The sequence below is a fragment of the Mugil cephalus genome, chromosome 2, assembly GCF_022458985.1.
Source record: "Mugil cephalus isolate CIBA_MC_2020 chromosome 2, CIBA_Mcephalus_1.1, whole genome shotgun sequence".
In the NCBI taxonomy this organism is placed as follows: Eukaryota; Metazoa; Chordata; class Actinopteri; order Mugiliformes; family Mugilidae; genus Mugil; species Mugil cephalus.
This window is the reverse complement of record NC_061771.1, coordinates 33,451,095-33,479,067: the sequence shown is the minus strand read 5'-3', so window position 1 is coordinate 33,479,067 and position 27,973 is coordinate 33,451,095. Positions and strand designations below refer to the sequence as shown.

Here is a 27,973-nt window from a genome sequence, read left to right as displayed (position 1 = left end):
GTTTGTCGACATAAAGTTAAATCTAGACTGAAGGAGAAGTTCCAGTGTGTGTTTGAGGGGATTGCTAAAGCTGGAAACTCAACCCTTCTGAATGAGATCTACACAGAGCTCTACATCACAGAGGGAGGGACTGCAGAGGTCAATGATGAACATGAGGTCAGACAGATTGAAACAGCATCCAGGAAACCACATAGACCAGAAACAAGCATCAGACAAGAAGACCTCTTTAAAGCCTCACCTGGAAGACATGGACCAATCAGAAGAGTGATGACAAAGGGAGTGGCTGGCATTGGGAAAACAGTCTTAACACAGAAGTTCACTCTGGACTGGGCTGAAGACAAAGCCAACCAGGACATCCTCTTCATATTTCCATTGACTTTCAGGGAGCTGAATGTGGTGAAAGAGACAAAGTTCAGCTTGGTGGAACTTGTTCATCACTTCTTCACTGAAACAAAAGAAGCAGGAATCTGCAGCTTTGAAGACTTCCAGGTTGTGTTCATCTTTGACGGTCTGGATGAGTGTCGACTTCCTCTGGACTTCCACAAGACTGAGATCCTGACTGATGTTACAGAGTCCACCTCAGTGGATGTGCTACTGACAAACCTCATCAGGGGGAAACTGCTTCCCTCTGCTCGACTCTGGATAACCACACGACCTGCAGCAGCCAATCAGATCCCTCCTGAGTGTGTTGACATGGTGACAGAGGTCAGAGGGTTCACTGACCCCCAGAAGGAGGAGTACTTCAGGAAGAGGTTCAGAGATGAGGAGCAGGCCAGCAGGATCATCTCCCACATCAAGACATCACGAAGCCTCCACATCATGTGTCACATCCCAGTCTTCTGCTGGATCACTGCTACAGTTCTGGAGGATGTGTTGGAAACCAGAGAGGGAGGAGAGCTGCCCAAGACCCTGACTGAGATGTACATCCACTTCCTGGTGGTTCAGGCCAAAGTCAAGAAGGTCAAGTATGATGGTGGAGCTGAGACAGATCCACTGTGGAGTCCAGAGACCAGGAAGATGATTGAGTCTCTGGGAAAACTGGCTTTTGATCAGCTGCAGAAAGGAAACCTGATCTTCTATGAATCAGACCTGACAGAGTGTGGCATCGACATCAGGGCAGCCTCAGTGTACTCAGGAGTGTTCACACAGGTCTTTAAAGAGGAGAGAGGCCTGTACCAGGACAAGGTGTTCTGCTTTGTCCATCTGAGTGTTCAGGAGTTTCTGGCTGCTCTTCATGTCCATCTGACCTTCATCAACTCTGGAGTCAACCTGATGGAAGAACAACAAACTACATCTCTGTGGTCTAAACTATTTAAAAAACTAACACGTCTCCATCAGAGTGCTGTGGACAAGGCCTTACAGAGTCCAAATGGACACCTGGACTTGTTCCTCCGCTTCCTCCTGGGTCTTTCACTGCAGACCAATCAGACTCTCCTACGAGGCCTGCTGACACAGACAGGAAGTAGCCCACAGACCAATCAGGAAACAGTCCAGTACATCAAGGAGAAGATCAGTGAGAATGTGTCTGCAGAGAGAAGCATCAATCTGTTCCACTGTCTGAATGAACTGAATGATGGTTCTCTAGTGGAGGAGATCCAACAGTCCCTGAGATCAGGACATCTCTCCACAGATAAACTGTCTCCTGCTCAGTGGTCAGCTCTGGGCTTCATCTTACTGTCATCAGGAGAAGATCTGGATGAGTTTGACCTGAAGAAATACTCTGCTTCAGAGGAGGCTCTTCTGAGGCTGCTGCCAGTAGTCAAAGCCTCCAACAAAGCTCTGTAAGTTCATCCTCAATAAATACACATCAACCTGTCAGCTGGTCGCAAAGTTAAAGGGTTTTCTGTCATTGTCTCTTCAGACTGAGTTACTGTAACCTCTCAGAAAGAAGCTGTGAAGCTCTGTCTTCAGTTCTCAGCTCACAGTCCTCTAATCTGAAACTTCTGGACCTGAGTGAAAACAACCTGGAGGATTCAGGAGTGAAGCATCTGTCTGCTGGACTGGAGAGTCCAAACTGTAAACTGGAGACTCTGAGGTCAGTTTTCATGTCTTTTCTTGTCAGGCTTCTGAAGAATGGAGATCCAGTTTAGATGAGTTCTCTTGTCAGGACTGTCAGATAGAAAAGGAGCTTAAAGAGTTGAAATGAAGGAGCATCATGTACCTGAACATCAGCAGGTATCTCCTCAGTCATCGGTGGTGGATCTGATCACAAACCACATCAAGTCCAGTCTTCACATGTGTTGACATTAACAGAGTTCTTGGTGTCACTAATCATTCTTTCTGTCCATACTGTCTGTGGACAAATCCCCTTATAGTCTGACTCCAATCAGACCAGATGGAGGACAACATCCACAGTGTTGTTGTGTTGTGTTGATCTTCAACTCATCTTGTTCTTCAGCACATCCAGTCAGTATCAGTTTGTGTTTCCACAGTGTTTCCTGCTGAGCTGCAGTGGAGGGAAAGGAACTCAAAGAGGAAGTTTGATTAGTGTCAGTCAGACTGCTGAAGCTTCATATTAGTGTCAGCTCAACAGTGGAGTTGTGTTAAGAAGAGACCACTTTGCTCCGCTTTCACAGCTTTCCATCCAAGTTATCAATTCCAGGCAGCTTCTTGGTCTATATGGATGAAAGTAGTTTCTGCACTTCCTCTATTGTCACCTTATAAAATTTAAAGGTGCAGTTCTTATCTTTCATTATTATATCTTGTATACATGAATATGATGGTTTCCTGCAAGCTGTTGGCATTTACTTAACTAGATTACAGACTTTTCCTATAAAGTGATTATTAAAATAATTGGCTATGTCTATCGGTTTAAGACCCTTCAGCTTCAATGAATGACGGAGTGGGATTGTTCTTCTTTCCCATGATGTTATATAAAGTGCTCCAGAGCTTCTTTCCATCATGTTTTATGTCATCTATCCTAGATCTATAATACGCTTTTTTCTTCTTTTTATTAAGTTTAGTGACATAATTCCTTTGTTTCCGATAATTTTGCCAATCAGCCACACAGCCAGACCTAATTGCCACATCTTTTGCATTATCTCTTTGATTCATGAGTGCTTTCAATTCATCATCCACCCAAGAGGCCCTAACAGCTCTGACAGTCAGCTTCCTGATAGGTTCATGCTTGTCCATCACTGGAACCAATAGTTCATTGAAACCATTAAGTGCCATATTTAAATCTATTTGTTTATTGACTTTGGACCAATTAATGTTTCTGACGTCAGCTACATATGAGTCTGGACAGAAAGACTTAGATATGATCGTTTAAAAACAATTTTTGGCCCTGCTTTTGGAACTTTGGCTCTGCTTGATACGGCTACCAAATTGTGATCACTGAAGCTGATGGGAACAGTTACAGCCTTGGAGCAGAGTTCAACAGAATTAGTATAAATATGATCAATGCATGTAGAGACCTGAGTTCCTGACTTGTTAGTGTGCTCCCTTGTGGGTTGATCAATAACTTGAGTAAGATAACAGGCTCTGGTTACATTAAGGATTTTGTGTTTCAGAGGACATTTTGTTGCCAAAAAATTTATGTTCAGGTCTCCCAGAATATATATTTCTCTATTTTCATCACATGCTCCTTCAAACATTTCGCACAGATTATCCAGATACTGACTGTTAGAGCTTGGTGGCCTGTAACAGCATCCTACCAAAATGGGGTTTAAATGCAGCAAGTGAACCTGTAGCCAGAGCATTTCAACATCACATGACATTAAATCTTCTCTGACTTTAACAGGGATGTGGTTCTGAATGTAGATTGCAACGCCCCCTCCTTCATTGTCTCCATCTTTCCTATATATACTACTGTATATCCCTGTATTTCTACTGTAGTGTCATCAAATGAATTATCTAAATGAGTTTCAGAAATGACCAGGATATGAACTTTTCCTGATGTTAACAGGTTGTCGACATCCTGCACTTTATTTCTTAAACTACATATGTTTACATGGGCTATTCTGAGCCCTTTTTTGGCAATGCTGACAGTAACAGAATGTTGTGCTAAAAGGATTCACATACCTCCTGTTTGCGTGAATCTGCATATGTCAGTGTGGACATCTGAGATTTGTTAACATTTCATCTTCAGCATTTCTTTGGGAGGGAGGGTGGACAATGAGTCTGTCATGGCGGATGTAAGCAATGTTCCCCTTGGCTCTTTCAGCTTTCATCTTTGGGATGAGTTCTTTTCGTTTCAGCCATACTGCTTCGGAGTAGTCCTCATTGAGGTAGATGTTAGTGTTTTTCAGTTTTTTTCCTCTTGCCATGATAGCCTCCTTGTCTTTCCATCTGAGAAACTTGACAACAATTGGTCTGTGTCGGTTTCCTGCCTTAGGATCTCCAGTGCGATGAGCCTGCTCCATCTCAATGTGTTTCTCATTCATCTGTAGAATTTTTTGCAGTAGATGCTTGCATCATCAACCCCAACATGGGGCTGATATGCAAACTGCAGGGGGTCTTGTGATGGGCACACCAGCAGTCTGAGGTGAGCCAGAACCAGTCTCTCCTTGACCTTCATGATGTGAGAGGTCAGTGCTACCGGCCTGTAGTCCTCCAGTGCAGCAGCTCGTCCTTTTTTGGGCACTGGGACAAGGCAGGATGTTTTCCAGAGCACTGGCACTCTCTGAAGGTGTAGGCTAGCCTGAAGGTGTAGGCTTATAGGGGCCTCGGGGTCAGGGTGGAGGTTCACTACTGAACCCAGAAGAACACAGCTGGTGATTATTCCTTTAAAAGATGTTCAACACAAAGTTCTTCTTTCAGGTCTAAAACCAGGCAGAGGTAAAACAGACAGAAAGTATCTACAGAGCAGGATGAGAAGAACAGGGTCTAACTACTACAAGATAAAGAAATGATTAGGACTGAAATTCAATTCAATTCAGTTCAATTCGATTTATTTATATAGCGCCAATAACAATACAAATTGTCTCAAGACGCTTCACAAAAACCAACCTGAAACCTCCAGATCAGCCTGAGGGAAAAACTCCCTTTAACAGGAAGAAACCTTGAGCAGAACCAGCTCCTATGGAGGAACCATCTGCTGAAGACCAGCTGGGTAGAAACAGAAAAGATAGAGAGAAAAGAAGAACAAGAGGATCAGGAGGCAGAGAACATGAATGCCATCGATTCTTATTCTAGTTGGAGGCTTTGAATAAATAGTTTGAATGGATTTAATTCTTACAATAACAGTAAAGTTTTATTTAAGTTTTACTGGTGCAATACTCTTGTTACAGGCAGCAGGCCTACCATTGCATACAATGTGCTGCTTTTGCCCCATGTACCGCTCTTTGCCATCCGAATTACATTCCCTCAGGGATATATGAAGCTTTTTTCTGACTGATTTTAAACATGAGAAGATTGTCGCTTTAGTCTACATCTTTTATTCTTTATTCAGGTTGATTTACTGCAGTTTGTTAGAGATCAGCTGTGATTCTTTGGGACCAGCTCTGAAGTCCAACCCCTCCCATCTGAAACATCTGGACCTGAGTCACAACAAGCTGAAGGATTCAGGAGTGAAGCAGCTGTGTGGTTTTCTGGAGAGTCCAGACTGTAGACTGGAGACTCTGAGGTCAGACTCCATGTTTTCTTTGTGTGCTGAGATGAATATGATGGTAAAGTTGTGGTGACATCAGGCTGATATTCTACTGATCCACACTGAGGATCTTCATGGTAAAGTCTGCTTTTTTCTTCTGTGCTTTAGTCCATTGACTGTGGCAGAGCCATGTTGAGCTCCACATTTCAAAGCTTCATAGAAGAAGAAAAATCCTCCACTGGATTGATTGACTCTGAAACTCTGACACTCTTGATTTCCAGCTTCAGTTTCAGCTCATGTTGTTTCACGTTAAAACCAACTGACCATTCTATGACCTCATTGATGAAGCTGACAATGATTGAAATAGTTTAGTCTCTAAAATGTTGAGCCCACTTTGTCAAATAGTGAGTTGAACCAGTTTAGTGATCGGATGATGTTGGATGAGAAGCTTCATTGTTGTGTTGTTGCTGAATGCAGCAGTTCACTGCTGTTGTTAGGGCACCACTATCTGAACTCAAGGGTTCCAGCAGAAAAATATCAGGATTTAGTTTCTGCTGTTGAGGCCAAACATGATAAACAGATTCTAACTGAATTCATCATGTCATCAGTTAAATCCCTTCACATTTACATCTATGGCTTCATCATGTTTCATTGGCTTTATGACTAAACCTCAATAAATATCCTAAATATCTGAGTCATTGTGAATGAAAGGATTATTAATGTCCTATTAGAACTCTATTGCTCTCATAATAGAACTGAAACAAGCAGTAGAACCAGTTCATTAACTGGTGTCGGCCTGTTACATACATAGTTTTCTACTGTCATTTAAAAATGATGAGACAAATGTAAAATCAACACATTCTAGATATAAAGTCAAAGCAGCCAGTAATCCACTCAAAGAAAATGTGCTTTTAATTATTTTACTTCAAGTTTTTCTTCAAACTGAAGTTGCTGTGAAAGAGTTGATTGTAAATGAGCTTATTCATTCATGGAAAAGACAAATCATTAAGATTTTAGTTTTACAAACACACTTAACGTAACAAGTGTCATTTAATATTTAATAGTTGATCAGATTAGTTCTGAATATGGATTTAAAAGCTTTTCAAACTGAACTTGATATGTTAGTAACAGGGTTGATGAAACATGGATTTACATGTTGATTATATGTGAAAAAAGGATCTACTTTATCCAAACAGAGGCTTCAATCATCAGATTTTAAAAATGTGAAATGTCCCGTTTTCATCTGAGTTTCTCTGAACTTTGAGTAGAAAGTGAAATAAATGTCTGAGGGTTTTTAGTTGTGCTTGTAGAGATGGAGCCACGTCTTCATTGAAGCAGCAGCATGTTGTCATTAATATTAATGAGAGTTCTTCTTCTCTTCTTCTATTTGACTGTTTGAAGCTGCTTCCTGTTGGATTCACCTGTTTGGAGTTTCCAGGTTTTAAACTTGTTCATTCTGAACCTTCAGCTCTGAACACATGATGAAACTCTGGATGATTTCAACAGGAACTTTGTAAACTCACATCTTTTATTCTTTATTCAGGTTGATGAGGTGCAGTTTGTCAGAGATCAGCTGTGATTCTCTGGTCTCAGCTCTGAAGTCCAACCCCTCCCATTTGAAATATCTGGAGCTGAGCTTCAACAACCTGAAGGATTCAGATGTGAAGCAGCTTCTTGATCTTGTGAAGAGTCCAGACTATAAACTGGAGACTCTGGAGTGAGTAGAGGGTTCCAGTCAGTACATGCTGCTTTCATCAGTATCGTCTTAAACACAGTATCAAAGATCCAGTGTTTCCTGTAAACCTGCAGCTTCTCAGTGAAGCTGTGAGAGGAGAATAGAGACAGGCTTCAGGATTGGACAGAAAGACAGAGAGAGAGACAACAGTCAGCCAATCAGATGAGCCAGAAGCTTGTTGTGATCATTTGTTTGAGTTGATGTGAAGACGACTGTTGTTGTTGTGTTGATGTGTCCAGGAAATAAAGCTGGATTCCAGCTGACAGCCTTCCAAGATGTATAGAGACAGTGGTGGTCATTCATCAGATCTGATCAACAACTGATGACAGCTCTGAGATCAGTCTGACTGAAACTTGCACATCACAGAAGCAGCATTACATTTAGTAACCATGAGTTTCTTAGTCAGCTGATCTTTGTTTCCATGGAGCAGCAGTAAATCCATCACTAAAGTGTTGGTGCAGTAATGAAGCGTTCAGGACTCTCAGCAGTTTCTTAGTGAAATCTGCAGAGGAAACAGACTTGATGCTTAAAGTCTCTGCAGGTCTGTGTGTGTTCACCCCAACACGTTAACATGAAGCTGAAAGGAAGCTGGCTGAGCTCCACAGCTGCTCCACTGCTGCTCTGAACAGGACTCAAGTCCCTGCTGCTCTTTCTACTAGATGTGATGATGAAGGGAGTCTCTGGAAACACTCCTTCACCTCCTCTCTTCTTTCTCCTCCTCTCTACAGGTGGAGGTCATGGTGAGAAACAGGAGGATGAGCTGTGTCCTGATGATCCAGAGGTTGAAGCAGACTCTGACTGGACCATGTTACTGGGAGGTGGAGAGGAGAGCTTCATCCACAAGGTCTCCATTTAAGACCACCAACAGAGCTGCACTTCAACTCTTCACAGAGCTCCAACAAATCAAGTCCAGTCCCTCATCAATGATTCAGACACAAACCAAATATTGTCTCCTCCTGGTTACGTTCCTCCTCCTTCATCCACACGTTTATTGGATCAGAGCAGCATCTGCTTCATGTGTCTTTGATTATTGGTTGGATTTGTCAGATGAGGAGCTGAGTGTTTCCTGATTCTATAGCTGCTGGTGAACTGTAGGAACTGGTGAGTTTAGAGACGACAGCAAAGAAACAGCTCACAGTCAAACCAGAGACTCCATCAGATCTTCATCTTCATCAGATCACATGATAGTTATTTTTACAGTGTATCTGATTGTAGTTTATTTTACAGTGTATTTCATGGTTATATTTTTTACAGTGTATTTCATAGTTATATTTTTTACAGTACATCTTCCATTTTTTTATGGTTTATTTCTTCGTATCATATTTGTCAGATGTTTTTACTGCGTGTTCAACATATATGACGTTTTAGTACAGAATCTCACAAATTCTTCACTGAGACTTTATGATTGTTACCAGGCAACAAGACAACACCATCCATTACAGATGGAGAAAGATGTTTTAAAGTTTCAAAGTAGTGTTAAGATCTTTAGGCAGTATCAAAGGTTTAAAATAGTTTAAGGTGTTTTAAAATGTTATTGTGTTGTTACAATTTTAACATAAAAGTTTTAAAATGATGCCATATTAAACCTTTAACATTCTTTTTAGCTTAAATGTGCCCCATATTTTTAAACCGTCATTTTTTTACAGTGTTATTTAGCTACAATTTCTGTGTGTGGCCACCAGAGGGTAGTGATCAATCAGTCTATCAGTGTAATGTGTGTTCATTATCAGCATGATGAACATTAGAGCTAAAATACAGCAGTCAATGATCATCAGTATTATGGGATGTGGACTGCAGTTCCTGACAGTGACCACTGGGGGGCAGTGACCAACACAGTTTCTATCATACACTGTAAAACTGTGGGAGGACGTTCTGTGTCAAAAAGAAGCATCCAGGTGATGACCAGTAGAAGTTATAGGATGATGCTGAACATGGATTAGCTCCTGGAGAGTTAGCAGTGTGAGTTAGCTGATGATTACAACTGTTAATTAAAAAGATGTTAATGGACATCAGTGTAACCAGTTTCTGGTTCATCTAGAGACGGCCATGTTTTTATCTCGCTGACTGTTAATTATCTCAAGTGTTTTCTAGGATGTGATAAACAAACTGGACAGGATCAGAGTCACATGTTTCCTTCAGAGGATGAAACATGAAGGAAACTTCAGCTTCTTCCAGCATAGCATAGCTTCCCTTTGTTAGCATCATTGAGGTGGTTTCCTAGAGGCATCGTTTAAAGAGATTTACACTCTATTAGTGTACACGTTCATCAGCCTAATCAGCCATAACATTATGACCACTGGTTCTCAGGTTCTGGAGAAATGTTCCAGTGGAATAATTTGACTTTGATGACTGGGTCAGAGCATCTCTATGCTCCTGGTCTGCAGTGGATCAGAACCAGAGACAGTGGTGTCAGGTACTGTAACTTCTAAATCCACTGAGAGGGATGTGGAGGTCTGAGGGTTTGTAAACGTTGTCTCATTCATGCATGAGGTCCATTGTAGTGTGGAACCATGCTGGACTGAGAATGACAACATTATTCCTGAATGAATGAATAGTGAATCCATCAGTCATTTTCATCTAAAAAAGAGCAAATTGAGCCAGATTTGATCCACACAGCAACTAACCCATTTTCTATGATCTTTTGTAGTGTTAAAACATCTGTTCTTGAGGAGATCACGAAGCCTTGTCTCTATAAAAACACATTTTAACTTGCAAACAGATTAACTTTGACACTAACACAGTATAAGGGTTAAAGGTTTTACTTGCAGTAAGGAGTCGATACATGCAGTCTAGCAGGTACAGCTTCTACATCTGCTTTGTGATTTCCTGTCCAGACAGGATCAGTTCCTTTAGTGAGTGCTGCACATTTACAGATTTCTAAGTTTAGGTAGTGTCATTGCAGCCAGTGAGTCTCACATTAAGCCTTTGTGGTTAACAGGTTTTCCAGCTGATGTTGTCATACCTCAGTTCTTCCATTGTTATTGACCGTCAGTATGAATGTTGGTAGTTTTGTCTTTTCCTGTTAGTTTTAGTGAGTGCTACTAGTTCTGCTGCTTGAGCTGAGTCATGTTTAGGTCGTGGTTCTGCTGGAGTTACCACTGTATGGTCTGTAACGTCTGTAACATCTGGATTCTTTCTACTAGAACCATCTACAAACTCAGGTCTGTTTCATTATATGACATTATATGATATGATGACCAGGTCTGGTCTTGTCAGCACAATCTCATCATTTTGTATTGTATTTAACCCATATTTAACCAGGTTAGTCCCGTTGAGATCAATTATCTCTTTTATAAGGGAGACCTGGCCAAGAAAGTCGCACAAAATTACAATGTTTCAATGAATGGACAAGACATAAAAACCTAAACATGGGACATGAATGAGTAAAACTACCAGATATTACCAGATAAAACCTAGAAGCATCGACAAGTGACAACTGATTCACTCACCACTGAGCTCATAAGACCTTTAAATTCAAGGAGAAGGACCAGATGTTTCTATTTTATAATAGTTTATAGGTTGTTCCAAGTGTGAGAACCAGAGGACCAATCACAGCTCTAGTTACATCCAGACACTAAAGTAATAATAATAATAATAATAATAATAATAATAACAATAATAATAATAATAAAGGTTTTAGTATTTAAGCTTTATTATTAAAGGTTTTATTATCATTATTGCTATTTAAGGTGCTTTTAATAATCCAGTCTAAAATTAGCATCTGCTAGGCTAACTGCTAAGCAGGTTTGAGTGGTCTTCAAAGGTGTTAAGCCTGCAGAGAGCCATTAAAGAATTAGAGTATAACCAGGTGCTACCAATACCCAATACTTCATGAAATTAGCCCCCACTAGGCTAACTGTTATAAAGGAGAGGAGGTTTGAGTGACCTTAAGGCCTAAATGACTCAGAGCCATGAGTCATGTGCATGACGAGAAGAAGAGAAAAAAAATCAACTCACCACCTGACCAGCTAAGACTGTTCGTTAGCACCGCTAGGTAGCCCCAGTCCAGCCAATCAGAGCGAAGTTCAGTTCTCCTCCTCTGACACTTCATGGCCCGACCACTCCTGTGCTCCATACACCGCACAGCTCCAGGAAGTGGTGATAAAACAAACACTATTACTTTAAACATTTACATAAAAACTTAAATTAATGCTTGTCTGAGAAGTGGTCACTGCAGGGAACAGGTCACACAGTCACGGTTCAACCTGTTGACTTTTCAAAATGAGAAAACTATGATGAAAAAGTATAAAAATGGAAGTGATAAATGGAAACAGTGAGACGAGTACAACAATGTAAGACACTGAAATTTTAAATGCAAAAAGCCGCGAAAAAGAACCAACAGAAAGGAGATGTTTGCAGTACCCAGAATGCAACAGACCAGGAAGTGGAGTGCGCTGCAGATATTTAAAAGGAAAAACCTCATTAAAGGGGACATAATAAAAGAATAAAGGATTGAAAATGCACATGGGGTTTCCAGTAGCAGGCTTTCCCCTGGTGGCCATTTCAAAATTCCACAACCACCTCTAAGGGGCGCAATAGTCCCTCATAAAGAGACTTTGTGCAATAAAACAGCTCCTGAATTTAACAAAAACCTGCAGGTTTACTTCCAACTGCACTAATTCAGGGTCCATCTGTCCAACGGTGGCGTCATACAGGCTCTACGAGGGTCAGGTCCAGAGATAGAGTCCGGCCCAGGCATGAGAGGATGGACACGAGTTAAATAAGGGGGAGGGGGGAGTGGTTAGGGTTAGAATGAATGAGAGGGTCCACAATAGTTTTACTGGAAACATAACAAACTTAAGCTGAAAGACACAGAAATGATGAAGATGCTGTGTATTATCAATGAAATGATAAACAGATGATGTTAATAAAGTCTGAATAAAATTGTGTCACTCTTTGTCTGTTTGAGTGTGATGTTCATCCCTGATGTTCTCTGTGTTCCAGTGGTGCAGGTTCAGACTGGCTGATGAGTTTCACTTCTATTCAGATCTGTGCTGCAACGGGATCAACAGTGGACATAAAATGCTCCTATTCAGGCCCAGCAAGGAAACAACACACAGATACAAGGTTCAACTAAGACTCTGGTTGGTTAAAGACAGGAATAAAGTTCAAGTGCATGTGAAAACAGACCCAGACTACACATTTTTCTTTATCGAGGTAGAAAATATTTAAGCCAAACTTGAAATGGGTCTATTTTCATTTCCTGTTTCTAAAAATGGAATCGTTACAATTTATTTATTTATTTTGTCATGGGACTGATGGTGAGCCGCCATCTTGGATCTTCTTCTCTGCTGCAGCTTTTTCCTTCTGTCGCTGTTCTGTCTCCACCTGGTGGACGATTAGAGGAAATGCAGCGACACCAACACCTTAAAAATGTTTAAAATTAGTAAATTGTCCTCAGATGTATTTCTTGTTACTGAATATAAAACATTTCACTATTTAGTTTTAATATTTATCTTCAGGAATGTGTTACATTTAGCTCCTTCAGTGTTGCTCATTATTTGTTAACTAAACATTCTTTAATTCATTCATACAGGACTAGTCTGGTTCCTTCTCTACCGTCACTGAGCTCCATTCTGTATCTGTTCCACTAAACTAATAATCTGACCTGCGCTATTTCCTCTACTGTCCATGTACATCTTTTTATTTTTAATATTTTATTATATTTCATATCTATACATGATTTTTTACGGTGAGAGCAAAATGACTTTTCCTGAAAATATAGAGGATTGAAATGAATGAATGATTACACAAAATTCCTGACATACTTGGCATTTCTGACTTTCTGTCGGCCATCTTGATTTTGAGTAAAAAAAATAAAAAATTGAACTTCCACTGACAGACCGATCAATGTTAAGTATATGAAGTGACGCACACGCGTCCACTGTGTTGGTTGATATGATGCACTCATATACACATATACAAAAGAACATCTTTTGAACAGCTGTCCACTGTAGTGACCACTATGCATGAAATACACTAGAGCTGATTTAAGCATCTGCTAATGCTTTTGGTTGAGAGTTGATTGAAAACCCACCGTGCATCTAAACTTCCAGGGCCTCTGTCAGACCGATTAGCTCCAGTCTTTTTACTGGAGCCTGTGAGTAAAAACAGAGAAGACACGGTTCCACATGACCAAGGCTTTACTTCACAGCTCAGTGCCAGAGACCCTGCACAAACAGAACATGGGCTCATACAAACCAGCACACGTTTGCACTGTCAGCAGAATCCAAGCAGGTACAACGTTCTCTCATGGTTAACCCTGTTTTCTGAGTCCTGAGAAGAGAGAGACCTTTAATTAAAGAGAGAGAATAAAAAAGTCCTCTGGACTTTAGAGTTTAGAGAAGACATTTCATCTGAGTCTCTTCTTCAGTTCTAAGAGACTGGAGGAAGTTTAAACTCTGATGGTAAAAACCACTAGGAACCATTCACACCTGGAGACTGGAGCCTAGGACTGACAACGGGTCTGGAATATTCATAGGGACAAAGGACAGGGACAAACAGGCATTAATGGACTTTAGTCTTTAACTGAGAAACACATTTTCCACAGATTTTCCACAATACATAATATTTCATGTTAACAAAATTAAATATGCAATGCAACAATAAACTTTAAAGCTCTGCTGCTTCATCTGAGTTTGACCCAGCATCACACCCTCACCCCCACCAGTCTTAGATACTAGTGATTCCCAAAGTGTGGGCCGCGACAGGTCATTTTCTATTTTGTAATTAGGTTTTAAGTAACCATCAAATATTTATGGTTAAATATTTTAATTTAAAAAAGTAATCACAACTAATAAAACAAAAGCATGTGATTTAAATTATGTTTTATTCTTCATTTATCTGACCAACGTTTGAGCCGGATTATAACATATTGCTCTGTTCATGAAATAAAAAGAAGAAATAATTCGTCTTGTGTGTTGATCAGGGTTGTTGGATGGGCTGCGAGAGAGTTTCAGATTTTGAATAAGGTCAGCTGGACTTGTTGAATTTTTTTCTTCTATTCATTGTATTTATATCTTAGAGGTGTTTTAGGGATAATGACAGGAGCAAAATGGAGTCATGTAAATATTATGTGTGCAGGAGACATTGAAGATTTGTCGATGGTGAGTTAGCCATGTGATAAATATGTAAATTTACCTGTAAAGTGGAAGAGTCCAGTAATTAATCCGGTGGCACCAGTTAACATCTGTCTGTGTTGCAGGTCGGACCACAAGAGACATTTCACCCTTTGCTGTTGCTGTTATTGCTGGGTACTGATTAATAAAAAGAAAGAGAACCAGGAAACCTGACCGTTCCCTAAACTTTTCTTGGACGTCATCCAGCCGCTCACGGGTCACCTCGTTAACACTATTTCCTATTCTTTAATATTTTGAATCTTGTATGTGCTGAATATAATCTGTATGTGACCTGGAAACACTTATGCTACTGAAATTGTCTGACTGGTGGCTCCGTATTCAGACTACAAGCAATGTCCAAACATGATGAAACACAGCCACCCAATTTCCCAAACTGCTGCCTCCCGCTTAAATAACTGAACAAATCCAGCACTATTCCCCTAATACCGTATCTTTCCAGTTTCTTGATTGGTACTTCATGGTTGATTGTATCAAAAGCCTCTTTTAAATCAATAAATATCCCAACAGAATATTGCCTGCAATTTAGCATTTCTGATGTCTTCCATTGCCTCCATTATTGCTAATGATGTTGGTCTGTTTGACCTAAGCTCATACTGATTCTCTGCAAGTATTTAATATTTTTCTAAGAATGTGTCCAATCTGTTGTTGAAGAGTTTTTCCAGTATTTCTGAGAGCTGTGGTTGCATGGAGACAGGTCTATGTTTTGTGAAATGATGTTTGTTTCCAGCTTTGGACAGAAGTATGACACATGACACATTATGGTCGCGAGTCACGAGTCTGTCGGGCTCCTGAAGTTTGATGACACCACCCTCATCAGGCTCATCTGTGATGGAGTTAGTGTTTTCCCACAGGGAAACACAAAACCAATGCTATGAAAGAGAACTTAAGGAATAACCCCAGTTCTTTGAAGAGCATTAACCTGCCAAAACCAATGGTTCTCCCCACACTAATCCTTAGGATTGTGCTTCTCCCCAAAGGCAAGTTTTTTTTTGTTCTTTTCGAGGTTTAAAAAAATAAGTACTACACTTTCAATTTGCTTCCTGTATTTAGTGCAGATTTGATGCTTGTGCTTTGAAGACAAGGGACTTAGACTTAACTCTTCTTTATGCCACCATTTTTTGTTTCATCAGCCAGTACCCTGAGATGTTATGAGTGCACACCAGGACTGAACAAACAATGCTCACGGCACACTCCCTCCCAACAAGCGCACACAGTTATCCATCTTGCCTGCCAAAGATCGTTGCCCATGAATACAGATGCTGGTTTGTATGTTGACAAATTTCTCATTTTTTGGTTAAAGTGCATAATGAAAAAATAAAATCTGATCTCATTTCTTTTCTCATGAGTGGCCCTAATACTCCTCCGTAGGATGATGCCTTATGGATAACACTGGTGGAAAACGAAAAGGGTGGGCCTGAGAATGTGAGGGGAAGAAATAGAGAAATGAAAAGAAGTCACACTTTGATCCTATGTTATGTCAATGTAACTGTGCACCAAGAGAATCCATATTTGAAAATGCAGAGCCACCACTCACCAACATGAAAAATGAGTCAGCGGCAGCATTCTGATTTCATTGTTGGGCTATTAACTGTTTAACTAGTGGGCCTACGCTAAGCTACTTTTTAGGGCTGGAAAATGAATTTGTGGAAGTTTTTATGAAGCCTACATGGTTAAAGACCATGTAGGCTACAATTTAAAAAAAAATGACATTAAAATAAAATGACACCATTTAGAAAAAAAAAAGTTAACTCATTGCATGGCTTAAGGTACGTGTTTTAAAAGAGTTGCACTGTTGTGAGTTGTACAGGTATTCACATTCAAGAGACCAAAAAGTTGTAAGTATGTTGGTCGATCTGTTCCATTAAACTAATAATCTGACCTGCACCATTTCCACTACTGTCCATATGCATCTTTTATTTTTAATGTTTTATTATATTTTATATCTATTCGTGTGATTTTTTAAAGGTGAGAGAAATAACTTTCCTGAAAACATCAAGGATTGAAATGAATGAGGCAATTGAACTTTTTTCAAGTTAAAAATTATCCACTCACATGATTACATATTTCTGTCAGGCCGAGACTCAAAGCAGGACTCAGGACTCAGAATGCAGAGATGACAAAATGGCTTTATTTGGATTCCTCAGAGATCCCTCACAGAGGGAAAAACAAAAGGCCACGAAAAACCTAGACGCTAATCTGACCAGTGAAAACAAAAAACTCTCCAGAAGGAGGAAAACTCAAATCAAAGTAACAAATCAAAAAATAACTATATAAATAATGACTGAGGATCTAACTAAGAAAAGACTAAACAAACAAAAACTCTCTCTTCGAGAGGATTCACAGGCTTACTTGAAACTTCTTTGGTTGAAGACAAAGGCACGAGAACAGGTTGAAGACGATAACACTCTGGCACAAGACAAGGGGAACACAGACTACTTAAACACATGGAGGGAAATAGGGGACAGGTGGAAACACTTAGGGCAATCAGACAGAGACACATGAGGAAGGGCAAGTGACCTGAAACGAGGGGAAAGTTACTTTTCAAAATAAAACAGGAAATGACAGGACAAAACAACCCCAAGACAAGACACCCTCACCACGGTGTGACAATTTCTCCTAGTAATAAATAAATATCCAGAGACTTTAACAGTTATATTAATTCTTAGATGTTACTTGATGCCAGCATATTTATTTAACATTCAGTGGTGCCCTGCTATGGAAGTATTTACACAAAATTCCAGACGTACTTGGCAGTTCTGGTTCTCTGTCGGCCATCTGGATTTTGAGTAAAAATAATAATAATAAAATAAAATGAAAGAAAAATTGCACACATTCTCTCATGGCCTGAATAATATACAGTTGAAAAAAAAAGGAGGGAGGGCACACCTGCCCTGACATGTAGTTTCCTGGTTTCAGTTTAGTTTCACTTTCACCAGGATCGTGTCGCAGGTGTTTTTCTCTCCGTGTCAACCTCCGTCTGAAGGTAATGAAGCAGTTTTGAATGTTTTCTTGGTGAACATCAGCTGTCAGCAGCTCAGCTCCAACAGAAGCAGCAGAAATCTGCTGAACTTGACGTTAAACTGAGTCAGAGCTGAAAGGTTAGAGTCTGGATGAGGCCTAGTGTGAAACTGATCCGCCATTTTCTAGAGATCACCTGTGATCACCTGTCTGTTTGAGGCCTTGTTTTTTTGAAACTGTCTCTAGAAATAACTAAGTACTTTTACTCCAGTACTGTCAGATCAGCTTCTTTCTACAGTTCAGGGACATGGGGTCAGGTGATCCAGCTGAGGCAGTGTCTGACCTGTCATCATGTAAAGTAATGATGATGAAATAAATTCTACTGCTTGTCCATTGGTCTGTGATATAAATGTGATTTCTGTGTGATTCCAGTCATTTCAATCATTTTTATATCAGAATCTGACTTTACATATTTCCTGAGTAAATCCAAGCAGCAGTGAGCTGAGCTTCACGTGGAACTGAGCCATGTTTCTCTAAGTCACCTGTACGGCCTTGGTCCGTTTATTGGGATCTTTTATCTGCTCCAAAGATAAAAACAGAAGATTGTAATAAATCTCAGCTTAAACCATTCTAACAGTTAAACCTTCAATCTAGTAGTGAATGATGGAAGATATTTAGTTGAACAGTCTGAATTAAAATGGATCAAATCATCAGAATATTATTGGATATAATATAGATTTGATTCCATTTGAGTTGTTGGTTTTTCTCTCTGGGTTCTCTCATGTTGAATGAGTATGAATAAACTCTCTCTGTCTCTTATTCTGTCTCTTAACCACAATAGATGTGACATTGTTCCTTTGGTCAGATATGAACCTTGGAACTATTTGTGTGGAAAGAAGCTCATTAGAGATGTGAAACGTAACCAGTTAGTGTGGAAGCAGCCAGTTGAATGAATGAATTGAAGCTGTTCCACTGGGTTCATAATTGTAAATCTGAGTCTCACCACACGTCACTGATCCAGTTTCAACATCTCCAGGATCTGAAGACTGCTCCACATTTCACATTTGACTCTAGAACATTGTGCAGTCACTTTAATCCCTTCATTACATGACGACATTAAGGTTCATTAAAGAAGAGAAAGTAGAAACTTTAACCCTTTTCAGCTCAATGATCAGATTAGAAACGTTTCCAGTTAGAAATGATTCATAAATTAACGTTTCTGCTCTTTAAATGTGAATCAAAGGTCATTCTTCTTATTTTATTCCAACTGAATCAGAGCAGAATAATTGAGCAGCAGATGTTCAGATCAGAGTCCAGGTTCACTCTGATCTTTAACCAGCAACAAGTTCATAATAATGATATATTAATAATTATACAAGCTCAAATCAACTGGATCCTGTAAAATGTGCTCTTATTGTGAAAATCTGCCTCCTCCCTCCTCCCTGTCCTCCTCCATCACAGGTGCAGCCCTGACTGGTTCCAGGAAGTATCTCACCTGAGTGAGTCTCTAGTGTCCAGGTGTGGAGTGGAGACTTTTCTTCTTCTTCAGCTCTTTGAATAAACGCTCAGTCTGGTTTGTCTTAGGGTTAGGGTTCACGAACTGTTTCTGTCTGTCATGTTTGGAGAAGATGTTCACTACAGAGTTTGGATCACAGCAGCTTTAAGTGACAGAATCAGAGCCAATCAGTGGAGGATCAGCTGATGTTTTTACAGCACAAATGATTCCAGTTAATGTTCAGATGAATGATTTGTGTTTCCTCTGCACATGAAGGTAGAAAGTTGATGTGGATTCAGCAGCATGGACTGGAGGAAGGACAAAGAGAAGGGAGTCAGACATCTGCAGGACGGGTTGACTGGTTTCAGTCATTCATCTGATCCCAGCTGTGTTTCCCTCAGGAGCGATCGGTCCAAAGATCGTACCATTGATTTTAAACGACATCGACCGTCTGCTCCTGAGAGGTAAAATGTTTCCTCCATGTTTCTGATTCATGTTTAAACAGTTATTGATCCAGAGAAGTTTTAATAACCAGTTTATTTCTCTTCAGTATCATTAATCTCATGTAAATGTGTTACATCTGGAAGCTGTCCAGTCTGACCAGACTTGAACTGATTCTTCTTCTCTAACAGGATCAGTCCAGACCCCAGCTGTGTGTCCCTCAACAGTGATTGGTCCAAAGATCGAGCCATTGATTTTAAAGGACATCAACCCTCTGCTCCTGAGAGGTAAACCAGTGTCCAGCTTCATCCATGAGTCAGAGGAGACTAGCTCCTTTCTACAGTTTCCACTTTAACCTGTGGAGGTTGATTTGAGAAGCAGGCTTTGGATCATAGGACACTGGTTTGAATGGTAACTGACAGGTAGAACATGTGTGTGGGTGGAGTGAAGAAGTTTAGTTTATTTCATTTCATTTATATAGCACCTTAAAAAAGCAAAGAGCATTTGCACCAAAGTGCTTAACATTCAACATGTCATATAAACATGCAATTACTGATCAACATTACTGTGTCAACAAATGAAACGCTATTAACATTGAAGGTGACCAGATGTGGAAATAAAACAAATCAAATGCCATTGAAAGCCAGGGAATAAAGATGAGTGTTGAGGTGCCTCTTAAAAGCCTCAACAGAGTCAGAACTCCTAATAGTCTCTGGCAAACTGTTCCAGAGCCGAGGGGCTGTAACAGAAAAGAAGGCCAAAGACTAAGACTTCTGTCTTGTCCTGATTTATCTGTAGGAAGTTCTGAGCCAACCAGTCTTTGATGTCTTCAAAACATTTTCTATTCAGATGATGTCATTCTGACTTTGAGAATTGAGTGGGAGGTAGATCTGTGTGTCATCGGCGTAGCAATGGAAGGAGATGTTGTGTCTTTGGATAATTTTCCCGAGCTAGAGCATATACAGACTGAAGAGAAGTGGTCCTAAAACTGAGCCCTGAGGAACCCCACATGTAATATTTGCAGGTGTGGAGGAGGAGCTACCGATGGAAACAGTGAATTGTCTGTTTGAGATGTAGGAGCAGAACCAATCAAGGGCAGGACCAGAGATGCCAACCCAGTGTAACAGGCGATGGAGGAGAATTTTGTGGTCGACAGTGTCGAAGGCTGCGCTGAGGTTTAAAAGAATTAGAATGGAGCTTTTGCCGGCATCTGCAGCACAGAGGTGGTCATCTGTTACCCTTAAAAGAGCCGTCTCTGTGCTGTGGTGTTCACGGAACCCTGACTGGAATTTTTCAAACATATTGTTCAGATTTAGGAAGGACAGAATCTGATTAAAAACTATTTTCCTAACACTTTGGATGAAAAGGAAATCTTAAAAATTGGTCTTAAATAGTCCAGGAGTGGCTGGACTCTGGCATGTTTGAAACAAAACGGGACTACACCTGGGCTAAAGAGCTGTTAAAGATCGTCATTAAGCTAAGACCGATTGCTTCACATGATTGCTTCAATAATTTTGTTGGGATTACACTGAGTTTGCAGCTAGTTGCCTTTATGCTTGTGATTATGCGTCTGAGCTTGGGTAATGAAATAGGGACAAGGTTGTTAAAGACTGGAGGTTTCTCCGGGGCCAACAATGAGATTTTAGTAGTGTGTGAAATATTTGCCCTGATGTTATCAATTTTGTTCAGAAAGTAGTCTTTAAACTGGTCACAAGTGATTTAGGAGGAGTTTATAGAGGAGTCAGCAGGGGGTAAATAACAGAGTTTATGGTGTTGAACAGAATTCTGGAGTTATGATTGCTCTTGATGATGTATTTAAAAGGTATTTTGTTTTTGTGTCTCTAACAGCGGATTGGTATGTAATCAGAAGTTCTTTATATACTGTATTTCATACGATATATGCAATTTGTCTTTTGTCCATTTACGCTCTGCTCTCCAGCACTCCCTGTGAATAGTGAGTCTGGATTCATTTAGCCATTTTTTTCCTCCTAGCTTTGGTCTTGAGAGGGGCAATGGAATCTAAGATTGACAGACATGATGTGTGGAAGAGGTCTAATATTCAGTAGTTAAACAAGTAGAGAGGGATTCAATAACAGAGGCTGTGGGATCAGCAACATAGGCACTTGAGAACAGGCTAGATGTGCTAGAATTCACTATGCGGGAGCAAATCGGGACAGGCCGTTTTGGTGTAGGTAAGGGAAGCTCAATATCAAAAAGTTTATCAATAACCTTGTGGTCAGACACACAGATGTCATGGAGGACAAAGTTGCTAAGTGTGAGGCCAAAAGACAATAGTAAATCCAGGGTGTGATTTTTAACATGTCTTGGGGAGGTAATAGATTGCACTAAATTAAAAGAGTGAACCAAATACATGAAATCAGTCGCTAGTGTATTTGTAGGACAGGAGACGTGAATGTTAAAGTCACCTAAAATCAAAACTCTGTCATATCGTGGCATGACAATCGATAGTAGCTCAGAGAATTCACTAAGGAATTAAAATCTGGAGAAAATGCCACAGTCATAGTCAAGATCTCAGCTTACCAACAGCTTAAAAGCATGGTACCAAGTGTATGATCGGAACTTGAATTAACAGAATAAAAGAGTATAATACTATGATTGAAGAATGATTCTGATTAAACATGTTGATTTTCAGTGAGTAATTATTATACACAGAATGTAAGATGAATAATAGTTGTAGCAGCGTAACCAATATTTGTGAAATCAGGAGTAGAATAAGAAAAACAGAATACAGATGTCAGGCAGTGGGGGCAAAAGGGGGAGCTGAAACCTTATGGCCTGAGGTCAGGTCAGGACATGTCCGTACACACAGTTGGTGAAAAAGTGCAGAAAACTAACTAATGTCCAAGTATTAATTAATAAGTCATGAATGTAATGCCCATATTGGATAACAGTATTGGGGTTATGGTTAGTCATGGTGATGTGTGGAATATAGGATGTGTCTCGATTTAAGAGTATAAAAGATGAAATACAGAAGTATCTTACGGGAATTTCACCTCGGACTCGAACTGTGCTGCATTCGGACTGAGCCAACTCCCACCCAGTGCTATTTTGGCTTTTAAAGTTTGGTCTGGATTCCCCCTGCCTAGCAGTCAGAGATTGGTTTATCTTCCACACTTTGGATTTCTACTCCTTGGACTTTGTACGGGGTTGAGGAGACCAATTGGAATACATCTGTGAAGGATTTTAGGGATTTACCTAAGGACAGAATCATCATTCATCGGGACTTCCCTATTTTACCAACTCGTTCAGCGGCAGTAAATGGACTGGGTGTGGGTGCGGTCGCATTGACCGTGTGTATCACTCGACGCCTGTTCTTCCTTAAAAGGGATTTTTGGACATTTTACATTACCCCTACTTCATCCGCCTGGCTAATGAGTAATTCTTTTTGATTAAGCAATTTTTAGTACAGAATCTAATAGGGATATTTCCAATTGGGTATTACATGATTGAAGTTTTAATAGATTATTTGATATTCATATCTTATGTTAACAGATGTCTGATTTTGGATTGGAGTGATTAATTGAGCTGTTGCAAATTGCTTAAGCTGAACCTACAAATAAAATTTGGCTCTAAAGGTCAGAAGTCTTTGCTAACGATTATTTCTTCCTTTTTGCTGGCAATCAAGACAGTAAAACTATAGGCAACCTGAATGGTGGCTCCGACACCTAGCTCTTATTGGTCACACTAGTCGATTCCACTTAAAACTATTCTTATGTCCCTAGGGCTTCCTGCCTAGCCTTTAAATTATAACCTGGCACGTACCAAGTGCACAGATCCATTAGGGGTAAGCCACCACAACTGATGGGACTCAACTTCGGACCCAGCTGCGGGAAGCCTCCCTGACTGGTGGTTCCGGGGGACGTGAGGAAGCGGGGCAGATGTCAGAATTAAGGGTGGTTAGAAGCCAGGCGAGTTACCCCGCCTACAGCTTGAGTAGTGCTATCACTGAGTTCAGTTGGAGTAATACTCTGCTGACGTGAAGCCGTAACCCTATACAACGGAGAGGCTGTCTTAACTGTTACCTGTGGGGATCTAACACGTAGAAATGTGGATATATATTTCTTTGTGCCAGGGCTGTTTGTCCAGGTAGAGTTTCCATGGCGTTTTCTTCCTGCCATATCCATGGCTGCAGTAGCTATGAGGACACTGCCTGTTATTTTTTTGAGCAGTAGCTGGTTGAGTCTTGACAAGAGGTTGAAAGTTTATCAAGTTATGATTTTCTTAAATGATGCTTAAATAAATAATATGAAATAAACAGACAGAACATATTGTTCAATGGAAAAGCCAAAAGCAGTCAGTATGGTGAAAACCAACTTTTCTCTTGAATGTTGTTGAAGTAGAATTAATAAAAATAATAAAGTATTTTTTCCACAAAACTTTTTTTCCAACAAGTTTATGTGATGACAAACAGGCCTTTTCATTTATTTATTTTTTGGTTCATTTCAATACTGAATGAAATTGAATGACTGTCAACCATAGACTGTATATAAAAGGACCAGTTGATTGAGTCTTGACAAGTAGTTGAAAGTTTATCAAGTTCTGATTCAAATGGTGCTTAAATTAATAATATCAAAAATAATCTTTTTTCCAATCGGTTGGTGTCATTGACACAACTGAGTCTGTCTTAGACCTGCCATCAAAAAACACTTTGTTCATGTTCCTGTTCTAAAACACTACAAATATTGTTAAACTGGGGCGACATTATTGACTTCTTTATGAGCCGTGGATTTTGTAGCAACATGCGACCAAGAAGAGACTGAAAATATAAACTCTTAGTTTATTAAGGACGTAGAGAAGGAAACAAAAAGAGCTGCAGAGTGTGGCAGGATAATCCAGTAAACCAAAAGCAAGACAAACTGTGTCTGTGGCTGTGTGAATGTGTTGTCTCTGTGTGGACAGACATGATGAGAGCTAATTGTTGATGATTGGTCCACAGAGTCCACCAGCAGAGCTCAGAGGTTCTCAGTGGTCAGTCTACCCAGCAGCATCAGACACAGCTGGACTCCATCTTTCTGGTCTGTACATGTACAACAACTACTTTCCATCATGTCCATGCTGCTCTTTGTAGACCAGTGGATTGTCAGTGTGTCCAACATGGATCTGATGTTTGTCTCCATGGTTTCAGTCTGCTTGTGTCATTCATATCGTCTCCTGTTCCAGCTGCTGGAGGACAACATCATCACTTTTATAAGAAACGAGCTGAAGAAAATCCAGAAGGTTGTGAGTCCAGATTACCCAGAATGCTCAGAGAGTCAGAGGGAGGATGAGGAGGTGTTGGAGGGTGAGGATGAAGAGCAGAGGAGGAGCAGCAGAGATTTATTAGTGAAGATGACAGTGAATTTCCTGAGGAGAATGAAGCAGGAGGAGCTGGCTGACTGTCTGCAGAGCAGTAAGAGGATTACTCTAAACATTGAAGCTGCTGGAGAAATTAGACATTTACTAATGTCTCAAGAGATGAACCAAGATATATTCACACACTCATTCTTTAGAGTAATGACATGTTGGGATATTTATTGGAGAGTTTATTCATTCATCTTATTTGTTGTCTGTTCATTCAGGACATGAAGCTGCAGTTTGTGGACGTAAAGTTAAATCTGGTCTGAAGGAGAAGTTCCAGTGTGTGTTTGAGGGGATTGCTAAAGCAGGAAACTCAACCCTTCTGAATGAGATCTACACAGAGCTCTACATCACAGAGGGAGGGACTGCAGAGGTCAATGATGAACATGAGGTCAGACAGATTGAAACAGCATCCAGGAAACCACACAGACCAGAAACAAGCATCAGACAAGAAGACCTCTTTAAAGCCTCACCTGGAAGACATGGACCAATCAGAAGAGTGATGACAAAGGGAGTGGCTGGCATTGGGAAAACAGTCTTAACACAGAAGTTCACTCTGGACTGGGCTGAAGAAAAAGCCAACCAGGACATCCTCTTCATATTTCCATTGACTTTCAGAGAGCTGAATGTGGTGAAAGAGAGAAAGTTCAGCTTGGTGGAACTTGTTCATCACTTCTTCACTGAAACCAAAGAAGCAGGAATCTGCAGCTTTGAAGACTTCCAGGTTGTGTTCATCTTTGACGGTCTGGATGAATGTCGACTTCCTCTGGACTTCCACAACACTGAGATCCTGACTGATGTTACAGAGTCCACCTCAGTGGATGTGCTGCTGACAAACCTCATCAGGGGGAAACTGCTTCCCTCTGCTCACCTCTGGATAACCACACGACCTGCAGCAGCCAATCAGATCCCTCCTGAGTGTGTTGACATGGTGACAGAGGTCAGAGGCTTCACTGACCCCCAGAAGGAGGAGTACTTCAGGAAGAGGTTCAGAAAAAAGAAGGCCAGCAGGATCATCTCCCACATCAAGACATCACGAAGCCTCCACATCATGTGTCACATCCCAGTCTTCTGCTGGATCACTGCTACAGTTCTGGAGGATGTGTTGGAAACCAGAGAGGGAGGAGAGCTGCCCAAGACCCTGACTGAGATGTACATCCACTTCCTGGTGGTTCAGGCCAAAGTCAAGAAGGTCAAGTATGATGAAGGAGCTGAGACAGATCCACACTGGAGTCCAGAGAGCAGGAAGATGATTGAGTCTCTGGGAAAATTGGCTTTTGATCAGCTGCAGAAAGGAAACCTGATCTTCTATGAATCAGACCTGACAGAGTGTGGCATCAATATCAGAGCAGCCTCAGTGTACTCAGGAGTGTTCACACAGATCTTTAAAGAGGAGAGAGGCCTGTACCAGGACAAGGTGTTCTGCTTCGTCCATCTGAGCGTTCAGGAGTTTCTGGCTGCTCTTCATGTCCATCTGACCTTCATCAACTCTGGAGTCAACCTGATGGAAGAACAAACAACTACATCTCGGAAGTCTAAAACTTTACCATGTCTCCATCAGAGTGCTGTGGACAAGGCCTTACAGAGTCCAAATGGACACCTGGACTTGTTCCTCCGCTTCCTCCTGGGTCTTTCACTGCAGACCAATCAGACCCTCCTACGAGGCCTGCTGACACAGACAGGAAGTAGATCACAGACCAATCAAGGAACAGTCCAGTACATCAAAGAGAAGATCAGTGAGAACGTGTCTGCAGAGAGAAGCATCAATCTGTTCCACTGTCTGAATGAACTGAATGATGGTTCTTTAGTGGAGGAGATCCAACAGTCCCTGAGATCAGGACGTCTCTCCACAGATAAACTGTCTCCTGCTCAGTGGTCAGCTCTGGTCTTCATCTTACTGTCATCAGGAGAAGATCTGGATGAGTTTAACCTGAAGAAATACTCTGCTTCAGAGGAGGCTCTTCTGAGGCTGCTGCCAGTGGTCAAAGCCTCCAACAAAGCTCTGTAAGTTCATCATCAATAAATACACATCAACCTGTCAGCTGGTCACAAAGTTAAAGTGTTTTCTGTCATTGTCTCTTCAGACTGAGTGACTGTAACCTCTCAGAGAGAAGCTGTGAAGCTCTGTCTTCAGTTCTCAGCTCCCAGTCCTCTAATCTGAAACATCTGGACCTGAGTGACAACAACCTGGAGGATTCAGGAGTGAAGCATCTGTCTGCTGGACTGAGGACTCCAAACTGTAAACTGGAGACTCTGAGGTCAGTTTTCATTTCTTTTCTTCTCAGGCTTCTGAAGAATGGAGATCCAGTTTAGATTAACTCTCTTGTCAGGACTGTCAGATAGAAAAGGAGCTCAAAGAGTTGAAATGAAGGAGCATCATGTTCCTGAACATCAGCAGGTATCTCCTCAGTCATCGGTGGTGGGTCTGATCACAAACCACATCAAGTCCAGTCTTCACATGTGTTGACAGTTCCTGGTGTCACTGATCATTCTTTCTGTCCATACTGTCTGTGGACAAATCCCCTTATAGTCTGACTCCAATCAGACCAGATGGAGGACAACATCCACAGTGTTGTTGTGTTGTGTTGATCTTCAACTCATCTTGTTCTTCAGCACATCCAGTCAGTATCAGTTTGTGTTTCCACAGTGTTTCCTGCTGAGCTGCAGTGGAGGGACAGGAACTCAAAGAGGAACTTTGATTAGTGTCAGTCAGAGTGCTGAAGCTTCATATTAGTGTCAGCTCAACAGTGGAGTTGTGCTAGGAAGAGACCACTTCACAGTCAGTGTGGACAGCAGGAATCAACTGCTCTGGAATCAGTCCATATGACATGTGACTGTTGTTGGAAGACAAAATTGAACATGTCAACTTGTCCTTTAACATTTCTATAGATTCCAACATCAGAAGGTTTGCTGGTTAAATCTATGGTCATAATCAAACAAGTTCATCATTCCCTCTCTAATTAGTATAGGTTCATTAGATCAAGACAAGTATTAAGTGTGTGGGATATTATTGGGTCTGTTGGATCTTATAATCCAATTCCATTCAATTCAATTTTATTTATATAGCGCCAATAACAAAAATTGTTTCAAGGTGCTTTACAAAAACCAGCCTGCAACCTCCAGAGCAGCCTGAGGGAAAAAACTCCCTTTAATAGGAAGAAACCTGGACCAGAACCAGCTCAAATGGAGGAACCATCTGCTGAAGACCAGCCGGGTAGAAACAGAGAAGAGAGAGAGAGAGAAGAAGAGCAGGAGAAACAAGATAAACAAACTTCTGTCATATATACAAACAACAAGCTGAAGGAAATATGTAGGGT

The 27,973-nt window shown here is 40.8% G+C and overlaps 1 protein-coding gene across 1 annotated transcript; it reads left to right on the top strand.

Annotated features, from left to right (window-relative positions):
* Window positions 1-24: 24 nt before the first annotated feature.
* On the top strand, window positions 25-26,900 carry LOC125003943 (NLR family CARD domain-containing protein 3-like; the record flags this gene model as incomplete). Its single annotated transcript, XM_047578210.1, has 4 exons — window positions 25-1,781; window positions 1,862-2,021; window positions 5,322-5,566; window positions 26,741-26,900. Coding segments are annotated over 4 exons (2,322 nt in total), but the record flags the coding sequence as incomplete, so codon positions are not given.
* Between the last annotated feature and the right edge of the window lie 1,073 nt (window positions 26,901-27,973).